This window comes from Vulpes vulpes, chromosome 8 (assembly GCF_048418805.1).
Source record: "Vulpes vulpes isolate BD-2025 chromosome 8, VulVul3, whole genome shotgun sequence".
In the NCBI taxonomy this organism is placed as follows: domain Eukaryota; kingdom Metazoa; phylum Chordata; class Mammalia; order Carnivora; family Canidae; genus Vulpes; species Vulpes vulpes.
In genome coordinates this window covers 19,336,075-19,361,653 of record NC_132787.1, presented here as the reverse complement: position 1 = coordinate 19,361,653, position 25,579 = coordinate 19,336,075, and the positions used below count along the sequence as shown (strand labels likewise).

The 25,579-nt window shown below is 33.7% G+C and overlaps 1 protein-coding gene across 3 annotated transcripts in view; it reads left to right on the top strand.

Moving 5' to 3' along the window:
* The window catches only part of CCDC91 (coiled-coil domain containing 91), a 326,884-nt gene that overhangs the window by 59,332 nt on the left and 241,973 nt on the right, over positions 1 to 25,579 (top strand). For 2 of the 3 annotated variants that reach the window (XM_072765661.1, XM_072765662.1), the window contains exons 2-3: positions 14,637 to 14,679; positions 16,758 to 16,836. In XM_072765661.1, coding sequence (XP_072621762.1) covers positions 14,650 to 14,679; positions 16,758 to 16,836 — 109 coding nt within the window. In that variant the 5' untranslated portion in view covers positions 14,637 to 14,649. Of the gene's footprint in view, positions 1 to 14,633; positions 14,680 to 16,757; positions 16,837 to 25,579 lie in introns of those variants that run through there. The other variant, XM_072765663.1, reaches the window with a different exon arrangement.

Here is a 25,579-nt window from a genome sequence, read left to right as displayed (position 1 = left end):
ACAGAAGGATGTTGTTTTGAGGATGTTATGCTATATGAAGTAAGCAGTCACAAAAAGGCAAATATTGTATTATTCCACTTATGTGAGATACTTAGAGGAGTCAAAATCATAGACACAGAAAGTAGAAGAATGGTTCTCAGGGGTTGGGGAAGAGGGGAATGGGGAGTTATTGTTTATGGTGCAGTTTTAGTTTTGTGAAATGAAATGAGTTCAGGAGATGGATGGTGGTGATTACACAACAGTTTGAATGTACTTAATACCACTGAACACTTAGAAATGGTTAAGATAATAAATTTTGTTTCCTACAATAAAAAAAGATAGTGGCAATACTGTTAGCAACTATATATCAACTATTTAAAAATCTTACAATAGAAGATTTCTAGAAAAATATTACAAAAATTGAGGGAGGAATTAAGTCTGCATCATCCTATAATTATAAGAAATTGAATCTTCCCACAAAGAAAGCAACAATCCCAGATGTTTGCTAACCAAGTTTCTACCAAAATTTTAATAGAATATTCCAACCTGTTGCAATCTTTTAATTTATAGAAAAAGAGGGATGTTGCACCAGCTAATTCTGAAAGCCCCACTTAACCCTGATATCTATAACAGATAAGGACATTATTATAAGAAATGAAAATTAAGGATATAGGTCCCTCGTGAATGTAGATGTAGAAATCTTAAGGTATTAGCATATTGAAAACAATTTTGTGAAAGAAGGCATACATTATTATCACATTGGGTTTATTTCAGGTGTATGACAATGTTTTACTATTATGTGATCTGTAGATGTAAATGATGGCATTCATGGGTTAAAAGAAAAATCGTGATTTCAGTAGATATAAAAAAGCATTTAATGTTAATTCATCGTAAGAATGCTTAGTAATTAGGAAAAGAGGGAAAATCTTTTATCTGTTGGGACAATTAAAAAGAAAAACAATCATGAGCAGATATCTTTTAAAATGAGGAAATATTAAAACATTTTCTTTAAAAACAGGAATGATATAGGCATGGCTGTTATCACCCAGACTAATTATTATTGCTACATAGAACTCATGTCAGACTTAATGACAAAACAACTATTATGCTCATGAATTCTAAGATAAACTTCGACAGTGCAGAATAAGGTTTGTTACTGTTCCACCCTTTATAATACATCAGTGGTATGACTTGCACACTAGACTTGATGGCTAGGGGCTGGAATAATCTGGAAGTATGTTCATGTATCTGGTGATTTGATTTCATTTGGTAGCCTGGAACTAAATTAGGCAGTCAGTTGGAAATTTTGCATGTGGCTTCTCTATGTGGTCTCTCCAAATGGTATGGTTTGACCTTTTTCACATCATGGCAGTTGGGTTCTAAGTGCAAACAGTACTAGAGCACAAGGCAGAAATGTAGTGCATTTTTATGACTTATATGGGGAAGTTATACAGTGTTAGTTGTGGTGTAGTGTAATAGTTGTGGAGGTTACAATGATCTACATAGAGTCAAGGGAAGAGGACAGAGACTCTACAAATCACTGGGAGGAGTGTGTCAGCATTACATTCTTAGAAGAGTCTGTGAATTGAGAGATACTTTTGTTACCATCTTTGTAAGATATAATCACCACATTGCCTCCTGTACTTAGCATTGTATTGGAGGACATAGCCAATGGTTTAAGACAAGAAAAAGAAATTAGACATAATTGGAAAGGAAGAAATAAAAGTAGTATCTGGAGGCAATATGATCATTTACATATAAACCAAAAGAATATAGGTAAATTATTATATATAAGAATTTGGCAAAGATGAATAGATAGACTAATATAGAGAAGTTACTTGCATTGGTATTTAACAGTGACAACTAGAAAACATACTTTAAAAGAAGGCATTAAATAGTATCATAGGATATCAATATCTAGGAATAAACAACAGAAGATAAAGACTTCTCTTGAAAAATTGTAATTCTCTATTAATAGGCATTAAAATAAAGACTAATTGTATATTTAACTCATAAGATATACCATGTTTGTGGGTAGAATGGCTTAATATCATAAAAACTTTATATCTACTGAAATAATTCTACAGCTAGAAACCAGTCCACACATTTAAGGACTTACGGTATATGATAAAGATGGTGTATCAGAATAGTGAGGAAAGGAGTTACTATTTAATAAATGAAATTGGCAAAAGAAAAATTGGATCACTGTACCTACCATACACAGAAGTTAAATTGCAGATGGTTAAGTATTTAAGTTGAAATATTAACTTAAGTTAACTAAATATTAACTTAGTAGAAAATACAGGATCTTTTAGACCTAGGGATAGGAAAGGATTTAAAAAATAAGACTAAAATTTGATTTGGTATAGAATAGATTAATACAATTAACATACTAAGATATTTTGTTCATCAAAAGTTACCTTAATGGAAGTGAAAAATAAGTTATAAAATAGATATTTGCAATATACAAAACTGAAAATAACATCAAGAATGTTTTTATAAATGTAAAGGCACAGACAAAATAAAACTAGGTATTTCACAAATTATATATGATTAATAATCATGAAGAGATTTAACTTCATTAATTATTGGGGAAATCAGATTGGTACACAGTGATATAGCATTTAAAACCAAATGTTGGAAAGAATGAGAATTCACAGTACTTTTATACGTTGCTTCGACAACAATTTCTGCAACCATTTGGAAAATAGTTTTTCATTATCCCGTGAAGCTAAATATAGACAAACTTTACACCCCAGTGATTTTACTTGTAGGCATATACCCAAGAGAAATACTGTGTATATACAAAAGTAGATTTGTTGGAGAATGTTCATAGCAGTTCTGCTCTCAATAACAAAATAGACACTCAAATGTCTACTGACAGGAAAGTGACTGAATAAACTGTGGTAAATTATGGTAGTAAAAAAATGAGTGGTAGCTGAAATAATATTAATGTGAAAAAGTTAAGTCTTCCAAACTTATATGTCATGGGATACCTTTTAAAAATAGCTAAAATAAAAATAGTATTTTTGGTAGTAGATATAGATAAGAAGAAACTTTATTTTTGAAAGCAAGGGAATGATGAAAAGTAAATTGAAGATTTTGTCCTAGGGAGTGGTTGCATGTAATAAAAATTTAGTTTTATGCTTGGTCGTGGGTTTCCATAAGCTGATTTTATTAACAACAAGATAATGATAATAATAATTAAAAAACATATCTTGAGGCAAGTGTAAGATAGGGAGGCTGTGTAGCTAGAACAGATTAAGTCAGAGGGAGTTATAATGAGGTCAGGGAGGTACCTGGGGGCCTCTCATTAGGTCTAATACAGGACTAAACACATTTTTAGCAAGATTTTAAAGCTATTTGTGAATGAACTATTTGAACACTGAGACACTAAGTTTATAATTTCACTCTTGTCTAACCAAAATGTTGGTTAGATAGTTTTGTGATTATTGTATTGGAATGACCATATTCTAGCTAGATGTGATTATTAGCTATATCTATTCATATTTATGAGATTTCAGTATAAATAGAAAAGATATAAATGAGAGCATATAGAATCATGAAAGAAATGAAACACTTTCTTATTGGAGAGATTATTAAATTTATGATCTTCTGCACTTGATAATGTCAACAATGTTGTTACTATGTTGTTGTATAACGTTTTTCTCTGTTTCTTGTATAGTATACCTTTTTATACCCTAATATTGTGATGTAATGACAGGGTTTTTATAGGACTTATTTTTGCTTTTAATGGTCAGTGCCAATGCAATTCACAACTTTGTCTTTATGCTTACTTTGCTTATATATAAGGCTCTGAAGTTCATGTCTCATAGAGGCATGGGTTTTTCATTCTTGTCTTGAAAGCTTTGAAGTTGAGATGACATGACCATAGTCTTAGAGTTTAAAACTCCATTGTTTTAGAATGAGTTGTCCATTGTGATAAATGGATTGGACAGCAGGATGATAAGTAAATTTTGGTAATTTTGAAGAAATAGTAGTAGGTGCCTGAAGCAGAAGAGGAGAAAGGCAAGGAAGAGTGGGAAAATAAAATATTGAATGACATACTTCGCTATGGCATAAAGCAAAGAATATAAAGTGACACTTAGTTTCTGGATTCTAGATGGATTAAAGAATGATAATATTATCGATGGAAAATGACACATTCAGAATAAAAGTATTTAGAAAGTTCTTTATGGGCATGCCTGGGTGGCTCAGCGGTTGAAGCTCTGCTTTTGGCTCAGAGCATGATCCTGGGTCCGGGGATCGAGTCTTGCATCGCGCTCCCCATGAGGAGCCCGCTTCTCCCTCTGTTTATGTTTTTGTCTCTGTCTCTGTGTCTCTCATGAATAAATACATAAAATCTTAAAGTTCTTTATGAAGAAGTAAGGAATCTGATTTTAGTCATAGCATAATATATTTAGAGGATCTTACAATGCAGTGTCTTAGAAGTCATCAATCATTCTGTTTATTTTACATATGAGGACACTGAAGTAGAGAGGGTGTGGTGATTTGACCAGAGTCACATGGTTCAAATATACGTTTTTATATGATTGCAAGACATGGATGCATTAAAGTTGAGGATGGTAACAGAAATTAAGTTACAGAAGTTCATTAATGCATGTTAAGAATTTTGACTTCATTCGTAAAGTTATGAGGAGTCACTGAAAGATTTAGGTGACTATTTATTTATTATTATTATTATTTTTAACTAGGTGACTATTTAAAAGGAACATTTGGGTAGCAGAATGGAGAATGGAGTAGAAAGGAACAAACTGGAAACTGATCTATTTTGAAAGCTGATGGTATAAATCAAATGAAATACTATGGTGGCTTTAATTAGAGTGAAGGTATTGGGTATTGGGTGGATGGATTCTGGAAATATTTAGGAACTTGGATTTCATGATTGATTGGATGTATGAAGTGAGAGAGAGAAGGAGGCAAAGATTGACTCCAGGATTTTGTCTTGGCCATCTGTTTTGTAGATGGTAGTACCAATCACTAGGTGAAGGTATTCTGGAGGAAATGTAAATTGACTTTGATGGCAGAGATCTTGAGTTCAGTTTTGCTTATACTGAATTTGAGATTAGAAAAGAGACTATTTAATTGTCTGTTGTTTGTATGGGTCTCGAGCTCAGGAGGTTGATCTTATCTAGAGATTTTTTTAGCTTATATTTTTAAGTGAATCCAACGAAGTGAATGAAATAGTCCAGGAAGTATATTTGAATTGAGATAAAAAGAGGTAGGTTGGAGTCCTTAATTAGGAACACCATCATTTAAAGAATAGGTAGAAAAACCTGCAAGGGAGATTGAGAAGTTGCAGCCAGAGAAATAGGAAGAAAGAGGGAAAAGAGTATGGTTGTCTTGTAACCCTTGGGGTGAGAGTGTTTTGAGAAGGAAAGACTGGTCAGATGCTGTTAGTATTCAAATAAGACAAGGAATTGAAAGTGTCTTTTTGCATTTAGTGAAAAGGAGATAATTGGTTACTGGCATGGGCTGTAAGAAAAGGGCATTTATTAAGTTGAGCTGTGAAAAAGAGGGGGCTGTGGTTGGAGGAGAATGTGTAGTTAAGGATGGTTTTGCTTTTGTTTTTGTTTTGTTTCATTTTTAAAGCTAGAGGACCTGAAGCATGTTTCAGTGTTTAGGGAGGAGCCAAATAAGAGGAAGAAGTTAAATATTTAAGAGAAAGTACGATTGAGAGAGCCAAGTCTGAGAACACAGATGGAGGAATTAGCTCTAAGAAAGTAGAGGGATTCATCTTTTCTGTGTGAACAGAATAAACTGGAATAGTTTGATACAGATGCTGGTAACTGTAGTTTTGGTAGAAAGAAGTTAATGGACTTCTCTTAAAATGCCTTCTTTGAATTAATTGAGAAATAGAATCAAGTTATAGGAATCAGAAAAGTGCTTTTATTGTTAAAGGTTTAATAAATTTGTTCATCCAGTCACAGGCTAAAAAACACGTTAATGCTAAGAAAATGAAGTCTTTCCCTGATGAGCTTCTCTCATGGGAGCTGCACTAGAGAAATAATGTTTATGGGTACACAGCTCTTAGTGAGTAACTCAAAGAACTTGTACTTTGTATGCATGCTGATTTCCATACATTAATCTCACCCAACAGAACCTATGAATGTCCTGCTCTCACCAGTATTATTATTTTTCTCTGGAAGGTAAATAAAGAAGAGAGAGAAAGAGACTGCAGTATTTCTTTCTTTCTTTCTTTTTTTTTTTTAAAGATTTTATTTATTTGAGAGAGAGAGCATGAGCCTGGCAGGGGGAGGGGCAAAAGGAGAGGGAGAAGCAGACTCCCCACTGAGCAGGGAGCCAGACATGGGGCTCTGGGGCTCAATTCCAGGACCCTGAGATCCCTACCTGACCAAAGGCAGATGCTTAACCGACAGCCACCCAGTTGCCAGGAGATTGTAGTATTTCTTAAATCTTGTTCCCTTCTATCTAGAAAAGGCCTGTGACCTCTTTTAAAATGTGAGATGAGGTGATATACCTGCCCCCTAACATTCATTGAGGATAGGATTTTGCCAGATAGGAATATAATTCATTCAGTGACAATTGTGAGTTGACAGTAGGATAACCATAAAAAAATATTGCTTGGAAATTATAATTTGCTTGGAAATATATGACCCAACCCAGTGAGATGGTTAATTTTGGAAAATTTGGGCAGAACATTAAGATCATGAGAGTGAATCCAGTCTTTGGAGAGGATAGTGAGACAAGATCAGAGATCCATCTGAGGGATTTGGAGGAGGTAGAAGTAGGTAGAGAGGTAGAGAGGTTAGAAAATAGGTAAGGGTTTGATGAGTGTAAGTGCTTTTCAATTTTTATTTCTTGTTTTCTGCTGGAATTGTAAATTTTCTGAATGAAGGCTGGGAAAGACAAAAACATAATTGATAGTACAGATGAGAATTATATAAAGGAAATGGTTATTAGAATTACTAGTTGTTGAGATGTTTTCCTATCTGATCATTTATGAATAGAATATTTTTCAGGTAGTGAATATATATGTGTTATTTTCTTGTGATGATATTTTGCCATTGGCAGTAGTATTTATAGTTTAGCAATAATTTTGTAATTCAGCTTCACATGGCAAGTTTCAAAATTATTATTAACCCTAATAATAGTTGGATACTTAAGAGAGAGGAGTGTAGCAATATAATTTGTTTTGAGATGTGGGCCTTCACGCTCATGCCTTAATGCTAACAACTTGATGCTCATGCTCATGCTAACAATACTCATGCCTTAATGCTAACAACTTGATCCTCTACTACTCAAGTTCCACCATGTTTTTCTTCTAGAAATAAGTGCTGCTCAGTTGAAGGTGCTAGAGAGTTAAAAGTAGATAAAAGAGATGCCTGGTTGGCTCAGTTGGTAAGCGTCTGTCTTCGGCTCTGCTCATAATCTCACGGTCCTGGAATTGGGTCCCGAGTTGGGCTTCCTGCTCAGCAGGGAATCTGTTTCTCCTTCTTCCTCTGTGCCTTTCTCCACTCATGCTCTGTATCTCTCTCTCAAATAAATAAATAAAACTTTAACAAACAAAAGGAACAGGTAAAAGAAATAGTTCCTGCAGTATCTCAGAAGAGCTTATAGAAAATTAGGTAACGAAATAATTTCCTTGAATAGATAAGCCTAAGATTCTGATCTTATATATTTAGACTCTTCAAATTAGTAGAGTCTTAGTGGCTCTTCATCCATTGCTTCTAGAAAACATGGCATGAAACAGAATCAAATGGAAAAAAATTGGGATTATGAGGATGTTGTTAAGGCAGTAGGTTTTTGGATGGGATAGAGATTGAATTAAGTGCTAAGGGAATGTTAAGTAGTAGGACACTTTGGGATGATTGAATAATTTGGATGATCTCTGGAGATCATACTTTTTGAAGTCCCTTCCCTAAGTGTTTTTTTCTTAGATTTTTTTTCATTTTGTTTCATTTTTAGCAACTTTGGTGTTTGAGATACACTTACATTTTGTATAAACACTTGTAATAAATGTTAATACATAAATGTTATAAAGGAGACTAATATGAAAAATTTTAATTTTTTCACTGGCAAAATATAAATTTAAAACATTTAAGACTTTGTTTATAGTTGTGTTAAAAATAAAAACTTTCCGTGAGGTTTTTTTTTTTCCTGAATATTTTGATAGAAAGGGTAGATGGTTGCTCATTGTGTCATGATGTTTTTTAATACTATCATTAAAGAAATTAGTTATATGTGCCGACAGTTTAAAGTTGTAAATACTTGCTGTGAAACACAGCCATCCCTGCCCTTCTTTTTTAGCCTCTACGTTTCTTGTTTTCTAGAAGCAAGATGTTTAGCACATATAGTTGATTTTTTTAGTGTTTATCAGTGTATCCCTAAACATGTTTGTTATCACTGCTTCTTGATTTTTCAGTTTCATATCCATTGACTTTCCAATGTGGAAGATGAAGCTTTAGCTGTCTTTCACCACCCCCTCTATCACCCATACCACATACTTCTTTCTCTTACCATTCTAATATGGTTTTATTATAATTTTGGTACAGGAGTTATTCATCATTATTGCTATGTAAATAGTATTCGCAGCTAAAAAATCTAGTAATGCAATAATGAATAGTTTTCCTGTCTAACAGAAAGTCTGGGTGTCTCAGTGGTTGACAGTCTGCCTTTGGCTCAGGTCGTGATCCCGGGGTTCCAGGATCGAGTCCGTGTCAGGCTTCTTGCATGGAGCCTGCTTCTCCCTCTGGCTGTGTGTGTTTCTGCCTCTCTCTGTCTGTCTCTCTGTCTCTCTGTGTCTGTGTCTCTCATGAGTAAATAAATAAATCTTCTAAAAAAGTTTTCCTATCTAACATATTATTTTCTCTCTGTTTTCTAATGTTTGTTTGGCTAATGTTATTTATTTATTTATTTATTTATTTATTTATTTATTTATTGGAAGGGGCTAATGTTTTAATCACTAATTCAACTCTGAATTTCCCCCCAGTTTAACATTATTCATGATCTGGCAAAATACTGAGATAGTCTATTAATTTAATTTGTTTGAATGCTTCTCCCAGGAGCTTTCTGATCTGTGCTAATTTAGGTGGATTGTTCTCTATTCTTCCTATACGAATAGCTTGTAACCTCACTTTACCATTATTCTGGGAGAATTCCCTTTGCTTTTCACTTTAGTTAGATCACCTATTTTCTAATCCCTTCTTCCTTGTGTCTTACTCTCTTGGCTTACCCCATAACTTTTTTTTTCTTTGTATTTATTTATTTGAGAGAGAGTGTGAAAGTGTGTGCGTTGGGGGGGGGGGGCAGAGGGAGAGGGAGAGAGAAACAAGCAGACTCTGTGCTGAGTCCAGAGCCTGATGGGGGGCTTGATCTCATGACCTTGAGATCACGATCTGACCTGAAATTGAGTCAGATGCCTATCTGACTGGGCCTCGCAGGTACCTCTCCATAATTTTTTTTTTTAAGATTTTATTTATTCATTCATGAGAAACAGAAAGAGAGGCGGAGACATAGGCAGAGGGAGAAGCAGGCTCCCTGCAGGGAGCTGAATGTGGGACTTGATCCCAGGACCCTGAGATCATGACCTGAGCCAAAGGCCGATGCTCAACCAGTGAGTCATCCAGGTGCCCCCCCCCATGACTTTTTAAAAAAGATTGGGAAATAAATATTTTTTGAGATTTTGCAGTTTGAATATGACTTTAGTCTTCCCACTAATTAATTATTTGTTGATTTGGCTAGCTTTAGAGTTCTATGTGCTAATTATTTTCCCTTACAATATTAAAAGCGTTGTTCCATTGTTCTTCACCTTCTAGTGGTGGTTTTGTGAAGTCTAATATCATTGTATTCTTTATCCTTTGTATAAAATCTGTTTCATCTCTCTGGGAGCTTGTAGGATCTTCTTTTTGTCTCTACTGTGCTTTAGTGTGGTTTTGTTCTTCTGCTGTCTTGGATACTTGAAAAACCATTAAATATGGGAATCATATTCTTTAGATTTAGAAAATTTTCTTGAATTATTTTGTTGAAGATCTTCCCTGTTGTTTTCTCTGTTTTGTCTTTCTAGAATTCCTGATGATTAGATACTGCATATTTGGGACTAGATCTTTTAATTTTCTTCTGTTTTTACTCTGACTTTCCATTTCCTTTTCTTTTATACTCTTCTTTTTAAAGGAAATTTCCCCAGCTTTATTACCCACCCTGCAAATTTTCATTTCTGTAATCATTTTCATTTTCATTTTCAAGGCCTTAGTCTTGGTGCATACCCCTCTCTATTTCTACTGCCCCCCAAGAAAAAATTAGGGCTTCCTGTTCTTATTTCATGGATGTACTATATTCTGTTGTTGACTCTGAAAGTAGTAGTTACAGCTTTTATTTTTTTGAAAATTTTCTTGTGGAGTCTATTTTTTCCACATTTTTTCCTCTTATTTTGGCCTGATCTCTTGTTTCTTGTGTTAGATATTTCCTTCATGTCTTTTATTGTCTTTGGCCATCTGCTTCCTTATAAAGGTGAAGCACTAATGAAATAGAAATATTAGTACAATACTTAGAATGTGCCAGACCCTGCTATAAGTAGTTCATCTATTTTAACTTCTTTAATCCTCATAAAGATTTTAGGAGCTAGTTACCATATTATTATCAGTAGTAGTGGTATTACTATCCCTATTTGACAGGTGAGGAAAATGATGTATATACAGTGTTTAAGTAACCTGGCCAATGTAACAGTTAAGTGGCAGAACTAGAATTTGAATCTAGGCACCCTGACTCAATAGTCTTCTTTTAGCCATTATACTATTCATCTTCTTATTGAAATCAGGAGCAAATCAGAAAGTCTGTGCATGTGGATAGGGTGGTCAAAGTAGTGTTACCTGAGTAAGTGACTGACTGATTTTTTGGTGGAGTCTCTCATGGGGTACTTTTTCATGGGTTGATTTGATTCACTAAAGAAGAATCTCCTAATCTGATGACTAGAGGCTGAAACCTAGCTGGTGGCAGTTTGGTTGTCAAGTGATCAAAGAGGTTTGGGGAATAGGTCTTAATATTTAATACAATTTTTAGTCCAACTGTCTCAGTGTCTTCTAATCTGGAGACCCTTAGCTTTACCCTGTCCAGGGAATAACCCTTCAGTCTTCTGCTGTGATGAAGAACTGTACATTGTCCTCTTGTGCAGATTCTGGAAGGGGATCTTGGGATATACATCTGCCACTCTTTTTTTTGAGTCTCACCTTTATCCAATTTGCCATGCATTCCTAGCCTTTTTTGGATTCTTTGATGTAATTGTGATTGATTTTTATTTTTCCGGTTGATAGTTTTAGATTCATCTTCCTTGTATTTGCTTTCAAATTTTTTTGCAGTTTTCTCATTTCACATTCTTTTTGATCCTGTGTTTATGTAGAAGCAAACAATAAAAATAAATCTTTGCTGTTTTTTAGGAAAAAACTTTTCAGAAGAGTCTTTAATAAAATGCATGTTCTTAATGTGCCATTTAAAATTCTCTGTTATGTTTGTTGAAATGGATCTCAAATATCTCCCACCTGAAGCATTTCATGATGCTCCAATCAGATATATCACCATCTGAAAGTCTTTCCTCCCACCTTGGACATTTTTTCTTCTTTCTTAAGGCTGCCTTATAGCTCATATTCTTAAAATTTGCATGGTTTTCTTACACTCTTCCCTTCTCACCTCCCCAGACCTTAATTCCTTGAGGATCTGGAGTGTTCTCTTCTATAGAGTTGCTTCATAAAAATTTGTTACTGTAAGTGTTGTATATATGTTTTTCTTATAAAATATTAGCAATATTTTAAATACTGAGAATAATTAATGAGGGATTTAATACAGTAGTGCAACAGAAGAGATCAAATTCAGATATAATAAAGTCTGAGAATTGTTAAAATAGAAACTGTGAAATCTTTCATGTAGATACCTAATCATAAGAATCATACATCTTTTCTCCTACCATGACACAAAATGATGAACTATATGATCTGCTAATTTTTTAGCCAGGCTTGTGACTCGGTAACTTACATGACAGGTATATCTGGTGTTGCTGTATTGTATTTGGAGTTTAATGGGGTATAATATTAAGTGTTAGAAATATTCTAAAAAAATTTTATATGCATTTTAGGTAATATAATGTTTTAAATGTGCTACAGTAACTGAATCTATAAGGGAGACCACACTTATAATATTTTCTTTTAAAAACTAATTTTTATCTTTTGTATTTATTGAAGTTGATTTCTACAAATGAATGCTGTTAATTTAACTTTCTCCTGCTTTTTGTATGTTCAGAAGGAAACAAACTATACTAGGATTTGAAACAAAAATATTTGGAAAATTGTTAACTTTAAAATAATATTTCCCTGATTATTATATTTTAAGAAACTCAAGACATTTATCTTTTAAAATATGTTAGTATTTCTTTGAAAATAGAGGAAAACTGTCATCTTTTTAATATATAAATGTTGCTGGTATATAGAAAACATTAATGATCATTGATGTATTCTTTTGTAGAGTTAAATAAGCACTTCGGGGGCACCTGGGTGACTCAGTGGTTGAGCATCTGTCTTTGGCTCAGGTGGTGATCCTAGAGTCCTGGGATTGAGTCCTGCATTGGGCTCCCCCACAGGGAGCCTGCTTCCCCCTCTGCCTATGTCTCTGCCTCTCTCTCTCTGTGTCTCTCATGAATAAATAAATAAAATCTTAAAAAAAATTAAATAAATCAGTACTTAGGAAAGTGATTGTGTTTGGTTCATTAACACAGGCAAATAAGCTGACATGATTGTTAAACATGGCTGTTTTTGTTTTCAAGTTTTCTGGCACCTTACGAATATTTTATTGGGATGTGATCTACAAAAACACGTAGAAGCATTACTCTAGACATTCTATTTTTTTGAAACTGTATTATTTGGATACAGTGCTGTAGAAGCTAAAAATAGTTTTTTAATTGTCTCATGAGATTCATGAAATACATGTGGAAAACACAGACTTAGTGTTTATAGTTTGACTTGGTTAATTCTCAGTATCCATATCACTCTTATTTCATAATTTCTTCATGAAAAATATAATCACATACAGATTTCTGTTTGCTTGCAACACAGAATTAATGTGAATTCCATTTCAAACTAACCACCATCAAAAGTTTCTGAAAGTCTGGTTTATATTTTTTAAGTGTTGTATGTGGATAACTTGCTTAGCTTTGATTTTTTTTTTTTTGAGAAATACATCTTTTCAAACATTTTCATCAAACTATTAAATTGTAGGTAATGGTGACAACAGTGGTATCTCATTTTGGTTAATGTCCTTCCTTTTTATATGTACTTCTGTCTACATATATTCCTTTTAGTGTCATTACCTACTGAGTTTCTGTAAAAATAAATTTTCTTTGTTTATTAAAACAAAACAATCCTTGAGAATGTGTTTCACTATTTTTATTTGACGAGTTTTTGAATTTTATTTTTGAAGGCATTAATATGAACTTCATTGACAAGGAAAGGCCTCACTATAGATGACTACTGCTTTATCACTCAAGGCAGAGTGCCTTAGAAAATGCTTTAGGATTATTGCTTAACATGGTTTAATTTGTTTAGCTGTTTTTTAAGAAGTTGGAGAAGATTGTTTTCCTGTAACCAAGTTCATCTTGTATTAGTGAGTCAAGGAAACTATAATTAATAATTTGGATACATTCATTCACTTTTGAAAGATAAAAAAAGAAATCAGTTATTATTGACTTGAGTGTTATTTGTGGCTGCTGATTCACAACTCATTGTGAATTTATTTTTTTGTTTAAATGTAAACCATCTATTATTTGTTTTACTTTCCCAGGTTTTTTTTTTTTTTTTTTTTTAAATAGTTTGTTAGATAAAAGCTTTTTCTTTTTCTTCTTTTTAGAGTCCAGGTAATGGTTTTTGTCCTTCCATTTTTATGAGAACCATTAAGGATAAAATAAAGCATGTATTATCTTACTGCTTGTCTCCTCCATAGTTTAACTGTAAAGAGAGGAATTCAGGATATTCACTTGTGTTTTTCTCTTCCCTGGTCTCCCATGAATACATGACTTGATTTATCTTGATCAGCCTAGTAACTTGCTCCACATTTTTCCAAAAGTGCAAAGCAGTTTCAGCTAAAAATACACATATCAAAATGCTCCAGAAGTTGTGGCCACAGCTCAAAAATGCTGATCAATTTTGAAAATCTAAATCAACCTCGGCCATGAAACCGAGGGAAGAACCTTTGTGGTAGGGGACAGATTTCCAAAAATTCACCACAGTCCTGTTCTTAGTGGAGTTTGTGCTGATGTTGCCAGACAACTGAGGAATAGATGCAAAAAGCAGGAAGCATTATTGAATTGAGCCCTAGCGCCAATTTGGGAAAAGCAAATTAAAATGTAAAAGAATATTTTTCCACTCCTGGCATCTCAACACAAAATGGCAAAATACATGGTTGCTGAAAAAGTCACAGAAATTGCTAATTTTGCCCGAATGGCTAATTTTGCCAAGAAAACACCAGTCTTTTTGCATTAAAAAATGCATACCAATATAGTTAGAAAAAGTAGATTTTTTTTAACCTAAATGAAATAGTTTTAATTTACAAGTCAAAATGTATACATTTAAGTCAGGAAAATGTTTTGACATAAATGTGCATGTGGGCTTCTTTTAATGTGTTCTGGTATTTTTCAGGTGCACTTGAAGAATGGATGATGATGATTTTGGTGGTTTTGAGGTATGTGCAATTACTTACCTTACCTTGCTTATGTAATTGCTTTAACTTTGTGGGGTTATAATGGAGTATACTATTTTGAAGATATATTATTTATCACTGGTATTCATGATCATTTTTGATCATTTTTAATGTAACACTGGAATAATAAAATGAAATCAAGGAAAATTGTATCCCTTTGAAAGGTAAAACTAATTATTATTGAACCTATGGTTGTGCCCACGGAATGGTTTAAATTGAGGTAATTAAATGCTGCTAGTGGAAGCATTAGAGATGTTTTAAGAATTGTCAACTGATGATTTTGCTGGGATACATGTCTATTAGGAAATACTTGTGGGATGAAGGATGAGTATTGCAAATCTGCCATATATTTTCATGTTTATACCTGTAATGAGTTGATTTAGTGTATTAACTTCATAGCATCTTGGTGGCTTAAAGAGCTAATTAGTATGTTTGTGTTGTTAGATTATTCTCTCAGGTTTAAGTTGCTTGCTTTGTAAGTGGAAATTGTTAGCTGAAGAAGCCCTGTCTTTTCCTTAATCCTTTTCAGTGTGTGTTCATTTTATTGAAATATTTTGTAACCCAGTTATTTTTATGGAGCCAGTATAGTCTTGCAGGAAAATCTCTGGATTAGGAGTCAGGATGCCTGAGCTCAAGTCCTGGAACTACCAAGTGAGCTCTGTGATTTTTTTTTTTTTTTTTTTTTTTTTTTTTAGTAAAACTTTTACCTAGTTTGGGATTTGGTAAAAAAAGGATTGCTTATTAAAAATAAGGAGTTCAATTAATGATATTAATAGGAGAAACAAGATATTAAGTATATATTCAGTATTCTGAATATCATGAAAGAATGGTGTGAGGTTTTTCAGATTAAGATCATTTTCTTGTCCATTGATCTATAATATCTGTCAATATGGACATAACTGTTTTGTGCATTTCATCTAAAACTGGTTTTTGTTTAGCACATTTGTATGTTTTTTGCATTTTCTTAAATGTTTTGATTTTGTTGGGTGATTAAATCTTCTGTTACTGAAATGTAGCATTTAAAATTTTGTTAAAATTCGTTGATTTAGAGGATGATACATGTTTTAGTTTATTGTTTACAAGCTGTCAGTTATTTGAAGATTAAAACTTAATACAGTCTTCCTTTACTTAAACCATGGTTGGCTTATTATATCAGAAAAAAATAGAGTGGGTAGTTTTCCTCAGAGTAAAATTATACTTCAGTGTTATAGTCAATGGATCTATTCCTTTCAGTATTACATATTTACAGTGTTAACCAATTATTCCAGTTTAATTGGTTATTAGGTTTCTTTTTTACATCTGGTTGTAGAAATGGAAGGTGTCCATCCTTGATTGTATAAGCCATGTTCATTTTTCATAGTTTATAGATAATAGTTACGATATTCTTCATCACTTAGCTTGTGTGGCAGGTTGCCTCAGTTGACTTCTTTTTGGTTGACAACTTGGTACAGAATCCAAATTGAAATTCTGGTTCTTTTTCTTAGTAATGATTTTGCTGTGATCTGGACAATTAAGAGAGAGAGAAAACTCTTACCCACAAACTCAACATTCAGTAATTGTCCCTTACTTTTAAAATTATTTAGTGGGAAGGCTTGTTAATTTAGAACACCAGTTTTAGGAATTCTCTGAATGTTGAATGCTAGTAAGCCCACCTGGTAGATTATTGAAGAATATAGATGAATCCTATTTCCTTAAATTGATCTCTATTAGGTCTTGGGCTAATTAATGAAAAATATGTATTTAGAGTACTTAGATATAAAAAAGTTTGCAAGTGAAAATGTGACTAGAATATACAAAAGAAAATTTTCATAGGCAGTTGATATATTTTAGTTAGGAAGGGAGATTTTTATTTAAAAATAATAGAGCTTGCATACTGGGGGGTTAGTGAATAGTCGTTGGGGTGCTAACTATGAAGACTGAAAAGCAATTGAGTATTTGGAGGGAATTTGAAAATGTGTGGTATATCACAGAATATGTTTGTGGGACTGGAAGGCTTGATTGCTTAAATAGCATTTTTACTTTTTATCTAAAAAGTAAAATAAATTTGCCTTTTTTTCTAGGCTGCAGAGATTTTTGATGGTGGAAATGGTGAAACCCAAACTACATCTCCTGCCATTCCTTGGGCTGCTTTTCCTACAGGTGACTACTATGCAGTAACTTGAATTTTTTTTTTTCTTATTTAACACTTTGCCTTTTCTTTGAAAGCCTCATTTTACTTTTTTACTTGGCCTTCTTTGATCTGAAAAATGGAATGACCCAGATTTAATTTAGGTTTTTTTTCATAACAGATTATAAATTGCATAACAAATTCCTCAGTGTGGCTTGAGGCACGATTCCAAAAATGATATCATGAACATTACATGAAATTAAAGTATAATTTACATTTCCTAATTCATCTTAGTTTTAGGAAAATGAAATACCAAATAATATTTTTAGGCTGTTTAGTTGGTTAATTAAAAAGACTCCTTTTTCTTAGGTTCTAAAAATATTCTAAAGTAATTTAACATCTTTACCAGTATTTAAATTTAGAATTTTTTTTTCCTCCAGGAAAGTCATTCAGAAAATATTAAACATCAAAATTTAGCCGTCTAAGAAGTTGAATGCAAAAATAAATTCCATTATTGGAGATATTTTATAGGAGACCTAATATTCAACATTAATATAATTCATGTATAAATATTTTGAATTTTGTAGACTTTTTATTCTGCCAAATCATTGTAAAGTTAGAAGTAGAAGATGAAAGTATCCTTTAACAGCTCTGCTTAGTCTTAGATTATTAGAGTTATTCATTCTGCAAATATTTTTCCAGTGTTTATTATGCATTAGGTGCTGTGGGAATGTATCCTTTACTTCAAGGGAAGATAGGGCAGACACATACATACTTGTAATATGAAGCAGATTTGTGATTTGGGAAGAATGATGATTTCATCATCCATTCATTTAGCAAATGTTTATTTCATGCCTGGTATGAGTCAAGTACTATCCTTGAAGCTGGGTGTATGTTATTGATCTAGGCTTTGAAGGATGCTAATGATTTCAGTAGACAGAGATGGGAGAATGGGAAGAGATTTTGAAGGGAGAAAAAGAAATGAAAGAAAGATGTAAATGTGGGAAAGAGGGTGACATAGTTAGGATGTTCATTCTTGTTTAAGGAATTTATGTATGTGGTTTCCTTTGCCTGGAATTTCTCACCTTGTTTCCCACCGCTACTCTCTCCCGCTCTCTTATTATACTAACTGCTATTTGTTTTATGTGCTGTTTTTTGCTTTAATATGTCTTTTTCTGGGAAGCCTTCCCAGAGAACCCTCCCTTGTCTCTCTGCATCTATCTTCTGACTGCATTTTAGGCTGTAAATTTTGTGGGATTAGGCAGTATATCTCTTTGTCTCCTTGTTATGTCTTAAATGCCGAGCATAGTGCATAGCTTATAGTTAGTTCTCAGTAAGTATTTATACTTTCTGAATAATAATTAGTAAGAAAGAATAATTAAAAAAAAGAATGAAGGGAGCCTGGATGGCTCAGTTAACTGTCGTCTGACTCTTGGTTTCAGCTCAGGTCCTGATCTCATGGGTTGTGAGATCAGCCCAGCTTCTGGCTCCGCACTCAGCAGGTAGTCTGCTTGAGATTCTCTCTCTCTGACCCTTCTCCCACTTGTAAACACACGTGCTGGCTCTCTCTCTCTGTCTCTCTCTCAAACAAATAAATCTTTTTTAAAAAAGAAGGAATAACTGAATCAAAGACAACTAGGGTGGCAAGGAAAATTAATAGAAAGGTTGGAATAATGATATTTATATGATGGTTTAGGGTTTTCGATTGTAAAGTGGATAGGGCAGTTACAGTATTATCTATTATACAGTTGACAGAATGATGGGTTATAAAAGTTTTGGAGTTTGATACAGATAAATATGTTTAGGAATAAAATCTAGTCTTTCAGATTATACTTCAGGTCTTTTTTAAGTTAACTCGGTTTTTTTGGGGGGGGGGGGTGGGAAACATTAGCCGGGCTCTCTGGCTGCCTGGATGTAAAGGTTAGGGAGGAGTCATAATTGATTTTTGAGGTTTCAAGCCTTGATTCTGAAGGAGTGGTATTACCTTGAACAGAAATAGAGAATTTTAGAAAGTTGGTTTGAGACAGCATAAGCCTAATGAATTTATCTTAGACTTATATATTTAAGGTACCTACAGTTCAGGAGAAGGATTAAGGCTAGAGTTCGTGGTTTGGGAGTTTTCTCATAGATGGGACAGTTGTAGTTGTAGGAGATTACTGGGGGAAACAGTATGTAAAGAGAATAGGGTTAAGTAGAGAAATTTGGATGTCTGTAATTAGGGAACAAGAGGAAGAGAAAGACACAGGAAGATTGAGCGATAAAGAGAGTATGGGGTAGGCATCAGGAGTAGAACATTTCAAAGAAGGTATGGTCGCTGGTGTCAACGGCTGTATGTAAGAGAGGTCAGTGAGATTGCAGTCAGAAATGGCTTTTAAAGAAAAGGTTTCAGTAGATTGGAAGTCGAAGCCAAATTGTACTTCTTTACTTTGTATGAAAGCAAAAACAGAATCTGTTTTCCTATAATTATCATATCAGTGTATTAAAGAATTGTATATTGTGGACAGATTATCTAATTCCTGTTCTCTAAGAGTAAAGATTATATGTCATATATATGTCTATATATTTGAAGGTCAAGCCCTCAAAACCTAATTAGAATTAAAGAACAGCTCCTCTAGTGTGCATGTATGTACACACAGACAGCACACCCAGTTACTCCCTCACTTTTAAAAAATCAGACCTGATGAAAGTACTTTTCCTGAATTTCCTCAGCAACTTGCGGAAGTAGAGATAAACTCATCTGGCCAAGAGCCGAAGTTAAGACATGGTAGATGTTGGCTCAGCCAAGTAGTCTTTCTCTTTTGTTGAAAATTCTCTTCCTCTGCTTACTGGAGAAGTCTGCACTAATGCAGGTATCCAGAAGCTCTTTAGAATAGAGTGATCTGAACCTAATTAGTGTAACAATGTAATTCTTTCTTTCTTTCTTTCTTTCTTTCTTTCTTTCTTTCTTTCTTTCTTTCTTTCTTTCTTTCTTTCTTTCTTCTTTCCTTTCTTTTTTTAAAGATTTTATCTGTTTATTCATAGAGACACAGAGGGAGAGAGGCAGAGACACAGGCAGAGAGAGAAGCAGGCTTCATTCAGGGAGCTCGACGCGGCACTGGATCCTGGGTTCCCAGGATCATGCCTTGGGCCGAAGGTGGCGCTAAACCACTGAGCCACCAGGGCTGCCCAATGTAATCATTTCCACACTAAAGTCCGGAGAAAATAGGAAGCTTTAAGAGATCTAAAGTACATTCTTTTCAGTTTAAGAAAAGACTAATATTCTCCTTTTGTCTGGTTTTCCATATACACCCTAACAGGTTGTGATCTATATGAAAAATATTTTTAAAAGAGATGATTATTAACGAAGTTTTACCACAGCTTAAAATTCTAGAAGATTACTCAGAAATATTTGGTTTGAGTTTTTAAAGTACTTGAGGAAGAATAGAAATTTTCATTTTTGGGTTTAGGATAAAAGATTTTAAGTAAAGAATGTAGAAGGCTTAGTGTGGCTTAATGATCATGTGTCATGTGTCACATGGGCTGACAGTTGGAGGATGATTTCATAATAGCAGCTGGGATAATTAATTTATCTTATAAACAATGTCCGTTTGTAGCCTACAGTACTGTTAATGAATGGGGTTGAGCATGCATCTCCCTGTAATATTAGCATCATTTACATAGTGGGGCCTTTTAGCGTGCTAGTTTCTGTGCGGAGCTGATGATGATATTAAAAAGTTGCCAGTCAGAGTAAATGAAATGCACATGTTGGTTCTGTATATAAGCTATTATCTGTAAGCCCACATCTCATCAGTGTATGGCATCTAACTTGTAAAATGTATCTCCACACTTCCATCATCATCATGGCAGTTGGAGAATATAAGCAAGAGACGAGTGAATATGAAGTTACCAATTTATTTTTACTTCTGCCTTTACTTTTAGTAAAAGTGTGGTAATTATTATTTTATTTTAGTGAAAGATACTCAGTGAGAACAATTGCCTTTATCAGGCATTTTCTGTTTCATAGCCTTTCCTTCTAGTTTACCTTTCACGGTTATTGTTTTTGAAGCCTGTGGGCAGTCAAATTATGATCCACATTTTGTTTCTGGATGATGTCTGTTCTATCACTTTGCCATTGCTCTGATTGTAGTACTTTCCTTTATCTCCTATCTGCTAGAGTCTCATTTTTCTTTCAAAACAAGGCATAGAGCCTTCTGAATCCATGTCTCATAACTGCTGAATCCGTGTGTCATGATTGCTCTTTCTTTTGAACTGTATCTTTTTTTATTTTGCATCATTTGCTTGGCACTTTGGCTAATTTTTTAAATTGTGGTAAAATAACATATACGATTTACCACATTAATAATTTTAAAGTATATAGTTTAGTATTATTAAGTATATTCACATTGGTGTGCAACCAATCTCCAGAACATTTTCATCTTGTATAGGTGAACCTCTATAGCTATTAAACAATAACTACCTATATACCCTTCCCTGCCCCAGCCCCTGGGAGCTACCATTCCACTTTCTGTCTGTTCTAGACAACTCATATAAATAGAATCATGCAGTATTTGTCTTTTAGGACTGGCTTATTTCACTCAGCATAATGTCCACAGGTTTCATCCATTTTGTAGCATGTGTCAGAATGTCTTTCCTTTTTAAGCCTGAATAACATTCCACTGTATGTACAGACCACATTTTTTATTCATTAATCCATCAGTGGACACTTGAGTTGCTTCCTTTGACCATTGTAAATAATGCTGCTATAAACATGGGTGTACTAATTTACATTTTTCAAAATATTTTATCAGTATGACTGCTGTCTCTACATGTTTACTTTAGTCTAAACCTTCTTGGGTAGAGATTGTGTTTTAAACCCTTGTGAATCCTAAGTACTTAGTATAACATGGTGCCTTGTTAATGAACAGTGCTCAGTAATTATTTCTTAATGATTAATTAAACAGATTTGTTTTCAAAAGTAACTCTTTTTTAAAAGAAGTTTTTATTTTAATTTGTTAGCATATGGTGTTTATTAGTTTCAAGTGGACAATATCGTGATTCAACAACAGTAACTCTTTTTAATTATTTTTAATTCTTTGGAGGTAATTAAATAATCTTTCAGTCACAAGGTAGAGGAAGGTAAACCTAAACTTTCCTTAAAAACTGTAGTAATCTTAGGGGAGTTTGGGTGGCTCAGTCAGTTAAATGTCTGCCTTTGGCTCAGGTCATGATCTCAAGATCCTGGGATCAAGCCCTACATCAGGCTCCCTGCTTAGTGGGGAGTCCACTTCTCCCTTTCCCTCTCCAGCTCCCTCTGCTTGTGCTCTCTCTCTCTGTAAAATAAATAAATAAAATCTTAAGAAAAAAAGTATAGTAATCTTGGAAATCTTAGATAATTATTCAAACATGGCAAAGAAACTATACTCCAGGCTTCAGTTAACTTTCCTGGTCACTCCCAATACAGACAAATGATCTGGAAATAATGATTAACAAGAGTAGTCACAGATTTGCAGAAAGATAGAACAGCTGTATTACTCTTCCCCCCCCCCCCCCCCCCCGATTTCTTATCTGGTCCTATTGTGTGTCAGCAGGTAACAGTAGAGGACAGTAGAGGTTAGACTAAATTTTAGTTAAAAAATATTAGAGTCTAGAAGCAATGATGGTAATATCCAGTTCTTTTACTTATTTTTCTTATTTATTTTTGTAAAGGAAAATCATTCCAGATTTTGCATACATATAATATCAGAAAGTTTTGACTTAACTAATCATAGAACTGTACTTTTTAAAAGAAAGAGAATTTTTTTCTTTTGCTAAGGCTAAGAGATCTTTTGATTTTTTGAAATCATTCTCAACATTTTTATGAGACTGGTAATGTTCTCCTTTTTAGTAAGCTACATTTTTAAAGTGAATGTTTATCTTCTGAGATACATATATATATATATATATATGTATACACACACACTGATAAATGAATATATATATGTATCAGAATATAGACATATATACATAGATGGATATTCTGATTTCTTCTCTTTTCCTCATTTTTATCTTGCAGTGCAATTTGTCCTCTCTACTGTATCCTCTTGAAGGAAGGACTTTTTCTACTTGACCTTATATATTTTAAGAACATTGGACTTCTAGTCTTTGTTTTGGGTTCAGTATGTGTTTTTTCTTTTTTCTTTTTAAAGATTTTATTTATTTATTAATAAGAGACAGACAGAAAGGCAGAGACATAGGCAGAGGCTCCATAGGGAGCCTGTTGTGGGACTTTTTCCCAGAACCCCAGAATCCCCACCTGAGCCAAAGGCAGACGCTGAACCATTGAGCCACCCAGGTGCTCCTCAGTATGTTTTTTTATTGTTTTCTGGTTGTACCAGACCCCCAGTTTCAGAATCCATGGGATTTATTTAATTTAATTCTTTTTTTTTTTTTTAAGATTTTATTTATTTATTCATGAGAGATGCAGAGAGAGAGACAGGAGCAGAGACACAGGCAGAGGGAGAAGCAGGCTCCATGCAGGGAGGTGGATGTGGGACTCGATCCTGAGTCCCCAGGATCACGCCCTGAGCCAAAGGCAGGTGTCAAACTGCTGAGCCACCCAGGGATCCCCAATTTAATTCTTTAGATTTGTTGTTGTTGTTCATTTATTCACTAATTCACTCATTTATCAAATGTTTGAAAGTATACCATGTATCAGATACTAAGTGGCATGTGCTATGGACCTTATTCCATTTTCAGTGATGCATATGAAAATTGTCATCTCAGATGACTGAATGTTTCATAAAATGCATTGTTAATATTGGTAAATGCTTTTATCAATAACTTTAGCATCAAATATTTGATAGAGGTTTCATGAAAAGAACATTAGGTCAGAAAGTGTCACGTTGCCATTGTGTACAATGTGGGTGGTGCTGTTTTAGAGGCAAATGACTATTTGCTTTTTACTTTTTGACTGTATAAATATAAATTGTGTAGAAGGCGAGGTGGGAGGCGAAACCTTGAATACTGTCCTTTCCAATATGTTTCTAGGTTACTTGTAGCACTGCACAGAACCACATTAGAATGCATTGACCATCAAAGAGAAAAGCAAGTGGTCTAGATAGATACTTTAATCCAAATTAGCTCCTTTAAAACAGCTTATATAGAGGGCAAACTAAACTGTCTGTCACAAGCCGACCCTTTAGAAGGAATAATGGGAATTGGACCAGCAGATGTTGAACCAAATAACTTAGATGTGGTTCACTTTGCATCTGGAGCTATTTGCATACAAAGCCAACAGGAAAGTTCAAACATTTTTCTCAAGACATTGGCAGAGAGAAACCTGGAAGACAGATGCCTTTTTGATTTCATGGTTCAGTTTTTCCATTCTCCATTCTCCTGGCCAGGAAAACCTAGGACAACAAATCGGTCATTTTATTAATATCCCATTACTCTTCTTGCTAACCCTGTTTTTCCAGTAGAATCTGTGTTACACATCTACAAGAGCTCAGAACCTGAGTCCACACATTTTTGTTTGAGGAAAAATAGTGATTTTTTTTTAGATTAATCTGTAGTTTGCACATAGGCATAGTAAACATTAACTGAATTCATTGGTCTGATATATATTTTAGGTAAAATTTGAAGATGACTTATATTCACATACTTGAAATATAATAGACAGTTGGATAATGTTTAAAAACTTCCCATCCCTTTAACTTTGGATCCACATTAGACATTTTTGCCAGGACATAAGCTGAATTTCTATTGTAGTATAATAATTTTGTAATATCTTTATACACATTGTTTGAATGAGTGATTGCTAGATAGCTTCCCCTTGCTACTTTCTGTATTTTCTTAACTCCCAGGTTATTAACTCACTTTCTTTTATTCTGGAGCCAGTTTTTATAAATGGTAACTGAGAGATAGCATCTATGAAGCTGTGAGTTATTATTGTATATGTAATATTAGTTTTCATGTGGGTTTTCAGTAATTTATGGCAGTTCCTGTCTTCACTAATGCATATAATAGTGAATATATCAGTGATAATTTGTTATGACTTTGAAGATTGGGTTTATAGCGTGGTTAGAGTCAAATAACTGATTGGGGACTGAGAAGTACCAGCTGTGTAACTTCTCTGAAACTCAATTATTTAATCTATAAATTGAACAACTAGGTGGTATCTAAGTGTTCTTCCAGATTTTGAGTTCCAAGTTTATTTTTTGATTTTTTTCTGTAATATGAGTAGCTTCTACTAGGTGATTCATGGTGCCTGGTTTTAACTGCATAGTCCAAGTGATACAGTACTAATCTAATAAATTATATGTACCCTATAAATAGGTATAAACCTAGAACAAAACTATTAATATGAAGTACTATAATACTTAAGAGAAACTTGTTTTTTTGCCATATATATCAATTACTATCAGTTACTATTTAAACCGATTCTTATAACGTTTTATGTGTTCTAATTCTGAATTTACTTTTTAAAAAGGCTGGTTTGATTTTTAGGATGTTATAGAGTACATTACAATTTTTTAAAATAGAGCTTTGTAGGGATTTTCTTGTATTATTGAAAAATGAACGTTTGGCAGTAAATCATTTTTCTATAAGATGAAGATAGTACTCTGACTCTTTTTCATGATAATCCTGTATTAGCCAAAAAAAGTTTTAAGCTCTATTTGGCTCAATAACAGGAGTCATTGCTTAGTGCTCTTTTACCAATTTATAAATTTCTATTTAACTGTCCTTATGAATTATGTTTCTTTGGTCTCGGAAAATACACTCTTTATTGTTTTTGACAGGTCAGGCACATACACATGT